This window comes from Punica granatum, chromosome 4 (genome assembly GCF_007655135.1).
Source record: "Punica granatum isolate Tunisia-2019 chromosome 4, ASM765513v2, whole genome shotgun sequence".
NCBI classification, from domain to species: domain Eukaryota; kingdom Viridiplantae; phylum Streptophyta; class Magnoliopsida; order Myrtales; family Lythraceae; genus Punica; species Punica granatum.
In genome coordinates this window covers 26,890,032-26,902,807 of record NC_045130.1, presented here as the reverse complement: position 1 = coordinate 26,902,807, position 12,776 = coordinate 26,890,032, and the positions used below count along the sequence as shown (strand labels likewise).

The following is a 12,776-nucleotide window of genomic DNA, read 5'->3' as shown; positions in this document are numbered from 1 at the left end:
TTTAGCGAGTCAAGACGATCTATTTGATTCGTAACTTTGGCTTGGCTAATGAGATCTAGGAGACAACTTGCTGCATTTTGCCTACCGAGCATAGCGTGCAAGATATCAAGATGGCGGAGGGCCCAAGCCTCGTCAAAAGGCTATTTTTTCTTTCCTTTTAAGATGTTCAAGAGTTCACTCAGTAGAAGAGTTGTGGATCGATTGCGCTACGGATTGAAGAAACTACTTTCTTTTATAATAAAATTGAATACAAAATTGATGAACAAAATGTACATAAATGATTCTCTTATGATCAACATGCCTATAGTAATAGTCAGCCAAATATAATCTAGCTATATTGGTATTTTTAATTTTCTCGATTTGGATGTGCCCTATCATGTAAACTTTTGTATTTGGTTGGCAATGTCATCCTTATTGTCAACGATGTAGCGATTGATATCCTCCATCTCATCCTTTGGTGAGTCTAGCCGATCCATTTGATTCGAAGCTTTGGCTTGGCTAATGAGATCCATGAGACAACTTGCAGCATTTGCCTTTAGAGCACAACATGCAAGCTATCAAAGATGGCGGAGGGCCAAAACCTCGTCATAAGTCACTTTTTTCTTTCCTTTTGAGATGTTTAAGAGTTCACTCAGTATAAGAGTTATAGATCAATTGTGCTACAAATTGAAGAAATTGCTTTCTTTTATAACAAAATTGATGAGGAAAATGTACATGCATGATTCTCTTATGATCAACATGCCCATAGCAATAGTCAGTCAAGTATGATCTAGCTATATCGACATCTTTAATTTTTTCGATTTGAATGTGCCCCATCACATAGACTTTTGTCTTTGATTGGAAATGTCATCCTCAAGTTCAACAATGTGGCGAGTGACATCTTTCATCTCATTATTTAGCGAGTCTAGCCGATCCATTTGATTCGTAGCTTTGGCTTGGCTAATGAGATCTAGGAGACAACCCGTTGCATTTTGCCTACCGAGCATAGCGTACAAGCTATTAAGATGGTGGATGGTTAAAACCTCGTTTGAAGGCTCTTTTTTCTCTCCATTGAGATGTTCAAGAGTTCACTCAGTAGAAGAGTTCTAGATTAATTGTGCTACGCATTGAAAAACTGCTTTCTTTTATAATAAAATTAAATACAAAATGGATGAGCAAAAGGAACATGCATGATTCTCTTAGGATCAACATGCCCATAGCTTAAACTTTTGACTTTGGTTGGCAATGTTATCCTCAAGTTTAGTAGTGCAAAGAGTGATATACTCTATCTCATCATTTAGTGAATCTATCCGGTCCATTTGGCTCATAACTTTGGCTTGACTAATGAGATACAGAAAAAAAACTTGCTCTTGCATTTTGCCTAACGAGCACTGTCAGAACTCCATTTCGGTCCACCGGCTCCAAAGTGACAAAATCGTCACTTTGTCACCCCGTATGAGGGAAGTATTTCTAGCGAATTGCTCGAGCATTCATGGCCTTTGAAAAAGTGACATTTTTTCTAATTTAACATCAATTTTATAAAAATATTTTTACGGGGTGTTTTTGAATTTCGCGCGCGTCGACGTCAATTTTCAAATCCGGGAAGAAAACTCAATGCCGGAAAATATTTTATTGCATAACAGTGATCCGTAAATTTTTCTGAACACAATGCCGGTCCCGGATCAATTTTTGGTCATCAAATTGCAAAGACAAGAATTTTGATTTCTACGCACGTTTAAAAAAAAAGTCATAGTCGGTCAGAACCGGTCAGAGCCGGTCCGACCGACTAATTTAAAAAAAAAAGGGAAAGTCAAAGTTTGACTTTCCCTGCCACCCTTCCCCTAGCTTCTTTCGTTTCCTGTTCTTCTTCTTTCCTTTTTTTCTTTTTTTCTTTCCTTCTTCTCAGGATCAAATCTGCCAATCTCCGGCAAAAATATCTCGCCGATTTCGATTCCCTTTCCTTCTTCTTCTTCTTCGCGAAACCCTGGCAAGAGGCGGGGGACGAAAAAAAACAAAAAAAACCTAGCCGCCGGGGGGGTTAAAGATCCTAAAAAAAACGGAATGAGGAGGCTCTAAAAAATAAACCGGGGAGAACTCCCACAGCTCGGGCCTGGAATCTCCTTCAGCTCACACGCGAAACAAAAAAAACCTTAGCTCGGCCTCTTCTCCCTCTGCTCACCTGGATTTTTCCCCGATAACTCCCACGCCCATAACTCCCGGATTCCCTCGGTTTATCCTCCCTCTTCGACTCATGCCATTCCCTCCGTCCACTGGCATGTCAACCGGTGACCTTGAGGCCGTCTCCAATGACTACCCGGAATTTGAAATCGCGACACCCGAACCACCGGAGCCGCCCATACCATCTCCATCTCTCTACTTCGTTTCATTTTTTTTAAAAAAATTTCTAACCGGGTCTGATTGTCTTTGCCGGGTCGAAGCAGATACACGCCGGATCAGAATTACCCTCGACCACCTCTGGTCGCCTCTCGAAAGCCCGAAGCATTGTTGTCCGCCTGGGCCAGCCGCACGAACCAGCGAGCTCCCGTTCCAGGCGTTTCCATTCCAATCGGATCTGTCTAGACCGTTCGGATACCCGACTTCCCATAATCTCCTTTTTTGTCGAAATCAGGTAGCACTCGGCCCAGATCCCATTCAATTCGGCCCAATCCAGCCCGGATCTCAGCCCAGTTCAGTTCAGCAGTCCGTTCGGCCTAGCAGCCCACTCGGCCCAGTTCGAATCTCATAGGCCCAGTTCAGTCCATCGGCCCGGTTCGGCCCAATTCCCTAGCAGCCCAATTCGTCCAAAATCTCCTCTATTTACAGAACTGCCCACGTTCTTTTCAAACGAGGTAAATTCTCGACTTAGTGGCATGTTTAGGACTCCATTTCTGAATATGAATGCTTTCTTGGATGGATATGATGTGAAATGAGCATTCTTGGGTTGCTTGGGTGATCGGATTTGTCCCGAACTCGATTTTACGAACTTTCTATTTTGTCTCATTTCAGTCCTGAGGATGCATTTTATTTTTTTTAGATCTGCCCCGAATTTTAAAAATCGTTTCAGTCGAGTCCCGGCCATTTCTATTATTTTCCAATCAGTCCTTAAATTTTCCAGAATTTTAATCATTCTAGGAAACTTTTCAAGTTGTTTCAGTTTAGTCCCGGGGCTATTTTCCGCCTTTTTTCAGATCTGTCCCGAAATTTATAATTTTTTTAGTCAAGTCTTAGTCATTTTTACCATTTTTCAATCAGTCCCTGAATTTTTAGAATTTCTAAACCTATTTCGGGAATTTTCCATGTTGTTTCAGTTCACTCCCTAGGGCATTTTTTCACTTTTCAGATCAGCCCGAACTTTCAAATTCGTTTCAAAAAAATCCAGGGACATTTTCAGTAATTTTTACACAGTCCTTAATTTTTCCAGAATTTTCAAATCAGTGCCCCGAACTTTATCCGAATTTTCAAATTAGTCCTTGTTCTTTTAAAATTATTTAATTCAGTCCCTGGACATTTTCCAAAGACACCCAATACTTTCCTACTTGGATTCCCGATGTGTGTGTCCCGCTCAAATAATTTTGTTTCAATAATCATATGTATATAACATGACAATGTGTGTTCTTTTAAGTTTTTCTGCTTCCATGAGTCGATGTCGTTTTATCGATTCTGTCAATATTATGTTTGTTTATGTTTGTATGTTTATCATGATCATGGCGGCACCGATTGTATAAAAATATGTATGTTTATCGTGCTTGACGTGATAATGTGCTCTTGATCCGTGTTTGAATGATTTATTTTTCGTTTTAATCGAAACCTCATATGAATTGGTTTAATCATGCAAACTCGGCCTAAAATCAAAATTTTAAATTTTAAGACTATTGGAAATTAGAGTTTATCGGGCGATCAATTAATGGCTATTCCGACGACTCGAAATCCGTAGACTAAAGCATTCGGCAAATTTCTAATTAACCTAAAATTCTACATACGGGATAATCGGGACGTTAAACTTGACTAAATTAAATCACTTGACTTTTTTAAATAAATTGTACGAACCGATTAACAATCTGTAATCACGCTGATAGTTCAAGAACTGTTAGCCATGCCCTTTTCAAATTCACAATTTCAAAAGCACCGAGATACGTGCAACGTAATCTTGATTTTCATGCACACACATATTTACAGATTCCGGGGCATGACTACTGGTTCTTGTCCTGCCGTAACCCTAGCGTAGGTTTGTGCATAGAATTGGTCAAAACATGGGAAAACAAATTAATCAAAAACTCGGCATAATCAAACATGGGCAAATAGTCAAGTAGAGGGTTAGGTTTCGGGTTTTAGGTGAAAATACTCTTAATCTGTAAAAGCCATATTGTCATGATACAAAATAATTTAAAAATAACCCACACATTCAGGACTTGACTACAAACATCATGTCTGTCGAGTCGGTTAAAATAATGCCGAATGCTACATACCCTATCCATCATCCCTTTTGTTTATTTTAAGGTAGGATTTGTATGCCAATATAACCTGGTTAATAATCAGTTAATTCACGTAAATTCGGCGATAACAAGAAACCCCATTGTTTGTTTATTTGAGCTTGCTTGTTACATTTTTGCACTTGTTTGTTATGCGGATCGAGCCCGATCCTTTAGGACTCGATTCACATTGGGTCCAACGCTCATAACCGTCGATCACGAGGTCCAACGCCCCCATACACCGAGTGCGTATTTAATTTAATTTTCGGTCTTTTCCAAAACCATACGGTGAGCATGAGCGAAATAATAGCCGAATGCGAACCGACCGGGATTTAGTCATTGTAGCTTGTCTTTTATTTATTTGAGAGAACAATGTAAGGGTTTATGATGTATATTTATTCATGTAATAATCCCGGTCGGAGAGTGGACGGTTCAAGTGTCTCTTCGAATTTACAGTGTCAAAACGTGCGAGTCGAATGCAACCCTAAATCATGCGGTAAATAAATAAAATAGCAAGTCTAGCAAGTTAGAGTACCGAAAGGGCGTGTGGGATATAGGCCCACATAATGATCAACTACGCTCCCTAAATAGCGAGACGGACGGTCTAACTAGCCGTATTGTTGAGCTGGAGGAAGACATTCAAAACCAAATCCTAAAATTTATACGATGAAAATACATCTTGGTCGAGAATCCTGAAGAAGTTAAAATCGCCAAATGATACTTGGCTGACAATGTATTGCCTATAGCCCAGATGAGACCCTCCTTTCAAGGTCTTGTAACAAGCTGAACAAGAGGCTTGTGCATGAGGAGAGTGAAAATTTCAAGATTCTCCTTGTGGAACCTTGAAATGTTTGCTTAGATTCAGTTGCATTGAGATGACAATAATTTGCTCATTAATTACATGCTAGTCATCCACCCGTGCTTTGCGCGGAATTATTATTTTTGATGGATTTTAGTTTATCATTTAATTTGATTAAATTTTAATAAGTTTATAATTTATTTCTTGATAGCTTTCAAATAAACATTTAATATAAAAATATTTATTAAATATAATGCGTTGAACTATTAACTTTCTTAAAATACTCAAATATCTAAATTCATATATTTTTAAATAAATTGATCTAATCTAATTAATAAGTTTATTTTAATTAAAATTAAGTAGATAATTAGAATCATAATTTTTCAAAAGCTTTTCAATTTTTAACTTCAAAATTTTAAATGGCACTTTGATTTTTAAATCTTACATCTTCTAAATAATAATAAATCAATCATAAAATATAAAATTTTGAACTAAAATAATTTAAATTTACTTAGAATTTTAATTAAAATTACTTACTTTTTGATAATAAGACAATTTAATTTTGAAATGTATTTAGTTTTTATATGAAAATTAAAACTAATTTACTAAAAAGCTCTTTACATTTTCGAGTAAGTAGTTAGTTGTCAAAAGCTTCATTTTTAGTTTTAACTTAAATTTGTAAATTATATCACTTTAATATACTAGCTTAAAATTCAATATATTTTTATATAAGATTGTCAAGCATATAACTTTAAATAATTTCAAAATTCATGATATTGAATAATTAGTTTCATTTCTAATTATAATATAACAATTTAAGTTTATTTTAAGTTTAACTTGAACTTATTATTATTACCCTTGTAAATTGTTTCTCCAAGCTGCCGCTCATATTTATCTTTACATAGTATAATTTAAATAATGAAGTTGAGACCAAACATAGTGGGAAATAATAATAATAATAATAATAATAATAATAATAATAATAATAATAATAATAATAATAGAGATATCGAAGGTATAATATCAATTAGGAATAATAAATTCCTTTTTCGATGTGATTAGGAATAGGAAATGAATAACAACAATAACAATTCTTATATTTCAATACTATTAAAAAATATTCTATATTTAAAAAATATTCTATTATATCAATATATAATAAGGAATATTCATTCAATTTTAAAATAAAAAATTAGCCTATATGAGAGATAATCGCAGACTATATATTACAATAAGAAATATATATATATATAAATACATTTATATTATATATAAACATGTTTTAATATATATATTTATTTTAATACTAATATTTGTGTACTTAGATGCCAAATATTATATAGATAATAAATCTTATAAATTTCAAAAATACTTCATTATGTCGATAACTTATAAAAATTATTATTTTTAAAATTCAAATATTCAAAACATATTTAATATTGTGAGATCATCAATAATTTATCTGAAAATTAGAAAATATTCTGTTTTATTTTGATTTTGTCAAAAAAATATCTTTTACAATTTAAAAATAGTTTTTATTAAAAATTACCATAAAAATAAAAAAGTGGAAATTGAAGTTTATTATACTATATCTTTAAATATTTTACAAAAAAATATTTTATTAAAAAATTAATATAAAAATAAGAAAACTAAAAAATCCGAGAAAATTTCATTCAAGAAACCGAGCATTATAATCACCATAGTTTCACTCTATAATCGGATTTATTTTTTCATTTTGGAACATTTATTTCATAAATACATGAATGATGAAATCTTAATGATTCATAAATTATGAATTTTATTGTTGTGTTCCCTATGTGTTTGCACCTTTATACAAAGAAATTTTAAAAGTCATCATAAAATAAAATAATAAAAGTTTACTTGAATTTAACGCACTGCCAGATATTCATCCAAAATATCTTTTATTCTTTAATTTACATTAATTTTTTTTTCTATGAAATGTTTTCTGAGTAACTCAAAGTTGACACTAACAATGTGTAAACACCGAAGCGAGGAATGTTGGGCCACCTGCAAGCCAAATTTGAATACTCAAAACAATACACTTCTATGGATTAACGCATGTAAATCTTATGTCTACTGTAGAAGATTCAAATTCTGCAGTATATAACACACAGAATCCATAGACTAACTCTCATAGCTCAAAGAGTACCTTAATTGACAGAAAGTGCTTAACACTGCGTTTGATTTGTAAGTAATATTTTTAAATCAGATTTTGAAGGGTTGGTGTAGAGAATTTATTAATTATGGAGTTGTATTATAATAGAGTGGTATAAATATTTATATATGGGGCCCACCCTTTGACTTTATATAAGTTATTTTGTTTTGTTGTGGGTAGACTTAAGTTAAAGTAATATTTTAAAATCTTACTTATAAAACAAATGAGACATAAGTTGTCTCCGTCTGAACGTCTTGGAGTTGAGCAAGTGATTTTGAAGACGATTTTCCTATTTATAATTACAACAAAGAATCTTTAAAATTTGTAATTTGATTTTTTGACAATTTCGTAAGATTCTAATTTCCAAAATATTTTTGGGTAAATAATTTGGTAATATTTTATTGACATTTTTATAACTGAGAATAATTAATTTCAGAAGATTTTGTTTAATTTTGAAAGATATTATTAATTTTGAAAGATTTTTAATTTTAGAAGATTTTGTTAATTTTATAACAGAAAATTAAATTAAAAATTTTAAAAACTCAAGAAAGGAAGAAAATTTCATTCAGAAACGGAGCGTTCTGATGTCATCTGGTCGGGTCCACCTTGTCCTTACTTTCATATATATTAATCGTGAAACTAGTGTGCTCTATGGGATAGTTCCACCAATTTAAAAAAATGTATAAAATTAAAAATTAAAAAGAAATATTACTTAGAGAATCAAAAGTGAAACAAAAGTAATAAAATAAACAAACAACCTTCGCATTTTATAGTAGTATAAAGATAGTAGTACATTTCGAGAGATGAAACTTATATCACCAATCTTTAAAAAAATATGAAAAATAAAAAATTAGAGAAAAATCAAACCATAATTGTCCAAAAAAATCTTTGGACCTGCAACATCTCACGGGTGCTTTCCCAGTGATTCAATCAATTTTCAATCGATTAACCGAATGTTGCGTTCTGACATGGCAGCGCCCAATGGCGACAACTGAAATGCCTCCTTTCACTCATTCCTCCCATTCCCTGCAGAATAAAGAAGAAAAACGAATGGCGGATCCCTCTCGTCCAACCGGAGAATACAGCGCCGGAGCAGCTGGCGACGAGAACCGTCTAAAGTACGCTTACGATGACGGATTCATCCCTGAGAATCTGCCTCCCGACGAGGACTCCACCGTCTCTCCCGGCTCCGCGTCCGACTCCGAGCCAGAGTGCCCTGATGGCATCGCAGTCAATCTGGCGGCGAGTCTCCGCCTGTTCTGTGACTCGATGCGGACTATCGAGCAGGTGGAGATGGAGATGGCCAAGGCGAGGGAGGCGTCGAGGGTGGAGGTGGAGCGGAGGCGGGGAGAGCTTGATTTGGAGCTGACTCGGATGGTGGCTCAGTCTCAGCTGCAGATTGCGGCTGTAGTCGCTGCGGGGAAGAGCGGGCGGTGCAGGAAGAGGAAGCGAGGCGGCGGGGAGGATTCGGACACGCCATCGGTTTCGGCCAGAAGGTAAAGTTCCGACCGGTAGAATGGACTCTGTCTGAATTTCAGGGGGTTCTGATCTGATCTGGTCTGACCTGATCAGTTTGGTTTCAAAACGCAGGGAAGGAGCTGTGCTGCTGACTTTACTCCAATCCAATCTCTTCATGTGAACTGGAGATGATGACATTCTCATCCCCACAGGGTACGACATACTTCAATACGACAAATCTGCGGATTTTCGATCGTAACTCTGTTACTTTTCCGACTGTATTTTGATGTTTGCTATCGGACTGAAGTGATCTGCAATCAATAAATGTGGACCGGAGATGTTAATATGGCAATTCTAGCTGAACGAGTTTACTTTGCTATGGTGCCAACTATTCTTGAAGGTAGAATGCAACACGAATTTCCTTCACCTGAATTCGATTCGTCGAAGAGTTCATCAGAACCTTTGATGCACATCCATTTTCATTTGAGAAGGGAAAATCAGGTCGTCTTCACAGCAATCGGGCTCGTGCCACACGAAGCCGCTGTACGTTCTGCAAACATCAACAAATCAGAAGCAAGCAATTCACGTGTACTTAAATGTGAAGACATAGAGGAACTTCAGTAAAATGGGGATGCCCGAGCTGGTGACTCCGCCGGAGATAATAAACGACGGGGGGGCACTTTCTTGTTCTGATAGTACCTCGGCTACTGACTCATCTGCCCAAACCTTTGGCTCTCCCGTAGGTCGCATCGAACTTTAACAATCCCATACCAGAAAACCAATTCGACAGAAGTATGCTACAATTCATCGGTGTTCGATTAGCGCTGTAGAAGTACCCTACAATAAACTATCGGAAGAATTTACATAAGTAAAATTATTGCGTGTGAACATAAACAAAAATTTTTATTAAATAGAAAGTCGGTCAATTTTGCATTGACTTGGATGAACAGAAGGCAAGGCTGTAATCGAAATTTGTTTCGATAAAATGGTCAGTGTGATCTCAAAACCGGGAGATATGAAAATAAGTAAATTACAGACAAATCAGATCGTTCATAATAATATATTCATTCTTTGACATAGTTAGATAAATGTGTTTATTAAGTTTAATAATAAGCTTAGCACATGTTTTAAAGTGCCACTTATTCCGCATGAAGGTCTCAAATTTGCTGCCTGTGCTAATCGTCGAACTTGAAATGTCAGAAACTAAAAATGATAACTGAGGGAGAGCTTCTTCAACACCAGAGGAAGAGATCCAAACGCCTGCTTTCATAAACAGCAAAGGCAAAAGCAAGAATCTATCACACAGATTTATAAATCGTAATTGCATTTGCTAGCGAATTTTCAAGATATCGAACGAGTGGCTCTACAAAATGAAATCAATAAATAAACAGCAAGATTCTATATTTTAGTGCAGACTACCAAGAATCCTACATAATAAATTTAGTACAAGAAGTCATCGATAAACAAATAGAGCTTATCTACCGTTTGAGCCAAAAAAGATTTTCCAGAAACATCAAACAATAAAATAATCTTCACTGTAATAGTAATTGACCAGAACAAATAAAATTTATGATAGGATTTTATAGAAATGGACCTTCAAAAGAAATGCCACCCTAATAATAAAATAATTTCATGGAAAATATAATTGTAGATGCTTAGGTCGTGTATTCAGTAATACTTACCAGCTCACTAGGATTCTGCAAAGAAAGGAGTTAGATCTTTCGGGGGTTCGATCCAAATACTCTCGGAAGAGTCTTCATCTCCCCAGTAATATCCCTGCTTGCGCGGATGATATCTGCTCCCACTGAGAGAGTACCATATGCAACACTTCCCATATAAACGAAGTTTAGAGAAGTAAATACTGTTGGTCGTAATCCCTGAAAGATCAGTCATGGCACGGGATGTCAAGTAATTTGCAAAAAGTGTCGCTTCTATGGGACTTTTCACTTCTTCTCACCTGCTGTTTCTCCGATCCAACCTGAACACATGCTGGTTTTGACGGCAACATGTATAAACAACTAGGATATCTCCTTTATTATGCACGGCCATAAATTTCCCCTTCCACGAATTTCTTGCAAATAAGTCATTGGGACATTTAGGTGGAGTCACGAGGACTCCCCAGGTACGCTCCTTGGGATCAAAAACCCCGAGCCAACCCTTGGGACAGAGGCAATAGAAAACTCCATTGCTGAAGACAAGTCTATTCCACATTGTGCTCCCAAAGGGTAACCTGCTGCTGTAATTGACTCTAGTCCACTCTGTTGCCCCAGACTGACGAGTGCTAATAGCAACAATTGCAGGCCTAATTTCCTTCAGGCAAAAACTACACAGTTCGGAGATGTGGGGGCACAGGAGAAGGCAACCGTCTCATAGGACAACTACGCATGAACGGGTTAACGAAGAAGATAGAGTAATCACTAGGCCTGTACAGGAGCAGCCATCCGTCTTTTGTGTAACATACCCTCGATTCCTGCAACTCTGGCAGCTCGCGGGAATAAGCCTCACGGTGTGATGGGTCGTAGAAATAACAAAGGTTACCACGCTCGGGGAAGTACATGATCCATGGAGACTGATTAACTGTCCGAATAGAAGTGGTGGCCGATTGCCATCTCTTACAAACAACTGAAGCACGAATGTTATCACGTAGATTGAGGTGCGAGAATATCAACACCAAAAGTTCAGGAGGAAGGTAGGACCAAGTCTGCATCTCCAATTTTACCTTTTTCCCCTTTCTTGCTATTGCATTGCTTCACTTATGGTTTTAGCTAACCTAGAACAATTGAAGAAAAAGGGAAAGCAATATTGACCGGAACCAATCAAGGCTTACGTTCACATAGTAAGGAACCAACCGGTGGAATGCAATGCAAAGAATTAGAACATTAAGGAAGCGTGGCATGATTATGAATTTAGACTTGGAAGCACCACGAACATCAAATCGAGATGAACATTATGAATGTCCATCATTCACTTGAAACCAATGAGGCCGGACCAAATGTACATCATAAAACCACGAACCCCATAATGTGATTAAGAACATATCAGGTTCTTCCCAATAAATGAACCACTCAGATGGCAAAAGTTCACTCTTTGCGTTGAAAACGAACACCTTATAAATGGCCCCAAAAGAGCATAACACAGTATCAATACTTCAGTAAGCAGAACTCTTTTCATCCCGAGACAACACCCAGGCGGCCAGGTCGGGCCCATAAAAGAAAAAAAGGCCCAATTTCAAGAAATGCCCATTTTGCTTTTTACCACTTGAACCAGTCTTTGCTATCCCACCCTCTCTTCCATTATCTCGACTAACTCTCAAAGAATTAAACAGTGGGCCCAGCCAGACAGAATGACCCTTACCGTTTGTATACCCTAACCTAATCAACAGCAAGCAGCGGACAAACAGATGCGGGTTCGATCACCGAAACAGAGAAACCTTACTGTTTCAGCTTCTTTCTTCTTCTTCTGCTGGCCGCCTGTTGGTAAGAATAATATGAATTCCGGTGGAGGAGGAAGAGGCCGGCAACCTGACCAGTGATTTCAGAGAATTAGATTAGAATCATCATTTGACTGTTTTCGAAGTACGTTGGGAGAGTAGGATTAAAATTCGTTTAATTTTTATTATATTTTTAATAAATTCATTTTACTTATAATATATTATATTCGATTTTCGATAAATAAACGAGCGAAAACAATAAGTACGTTCACATTGTTATTTCGTTCTATTAGACAAATAAATTATTAACGATAAAGTAAATAATAAAATTATAAAGTAATACAATAATAAATGCGTTGCTTAACGCTGAAGTAAATAATAATATTGTAGAATAATATATTAATATATATATGTTTACTTAACGATGAAATAAATAATATTAATATGCATGTTTATTTTTCTATA

General features: G+C 36.2%; 1 protein-coding gene and 1 pseudogene across 1 annotated transcript; one reads left to right on the top strand and one right to left on the bottom strand.

Moving 5' to 3' along the window:
- The first annotated feature begins 8,369 nt into the window (after positions 1-8,369).
- Positions 8,370-9,260, top strand: LOC116202433 (uncharacterized protein At4g22160). Its single transcript, XM_031533976.1, has 2 exons — positions 8,370-8,919; positions 9,014-9,260. The coding sequence occupies exons 1-2, from the start codon at positions 8,405-8,407 to the stop codon at positions 9,060-9,062; spliced, it is 564 nt and encodes a 187-aa protein (XP_031389836.1). The 5' UTR covers positions 8,370-8,404; the 3' UTR covers positions 9,063-9,260.
- A 1,222-nt stretch (positions 9,261-10,482) lies between these two features.
- LOC116202434 lies at positions 10,483-11,603 on the bottom strand (annotated as a pseudogene).
- Positions 11,604-12,776: the final 1,173 nt, after the last annotated feature.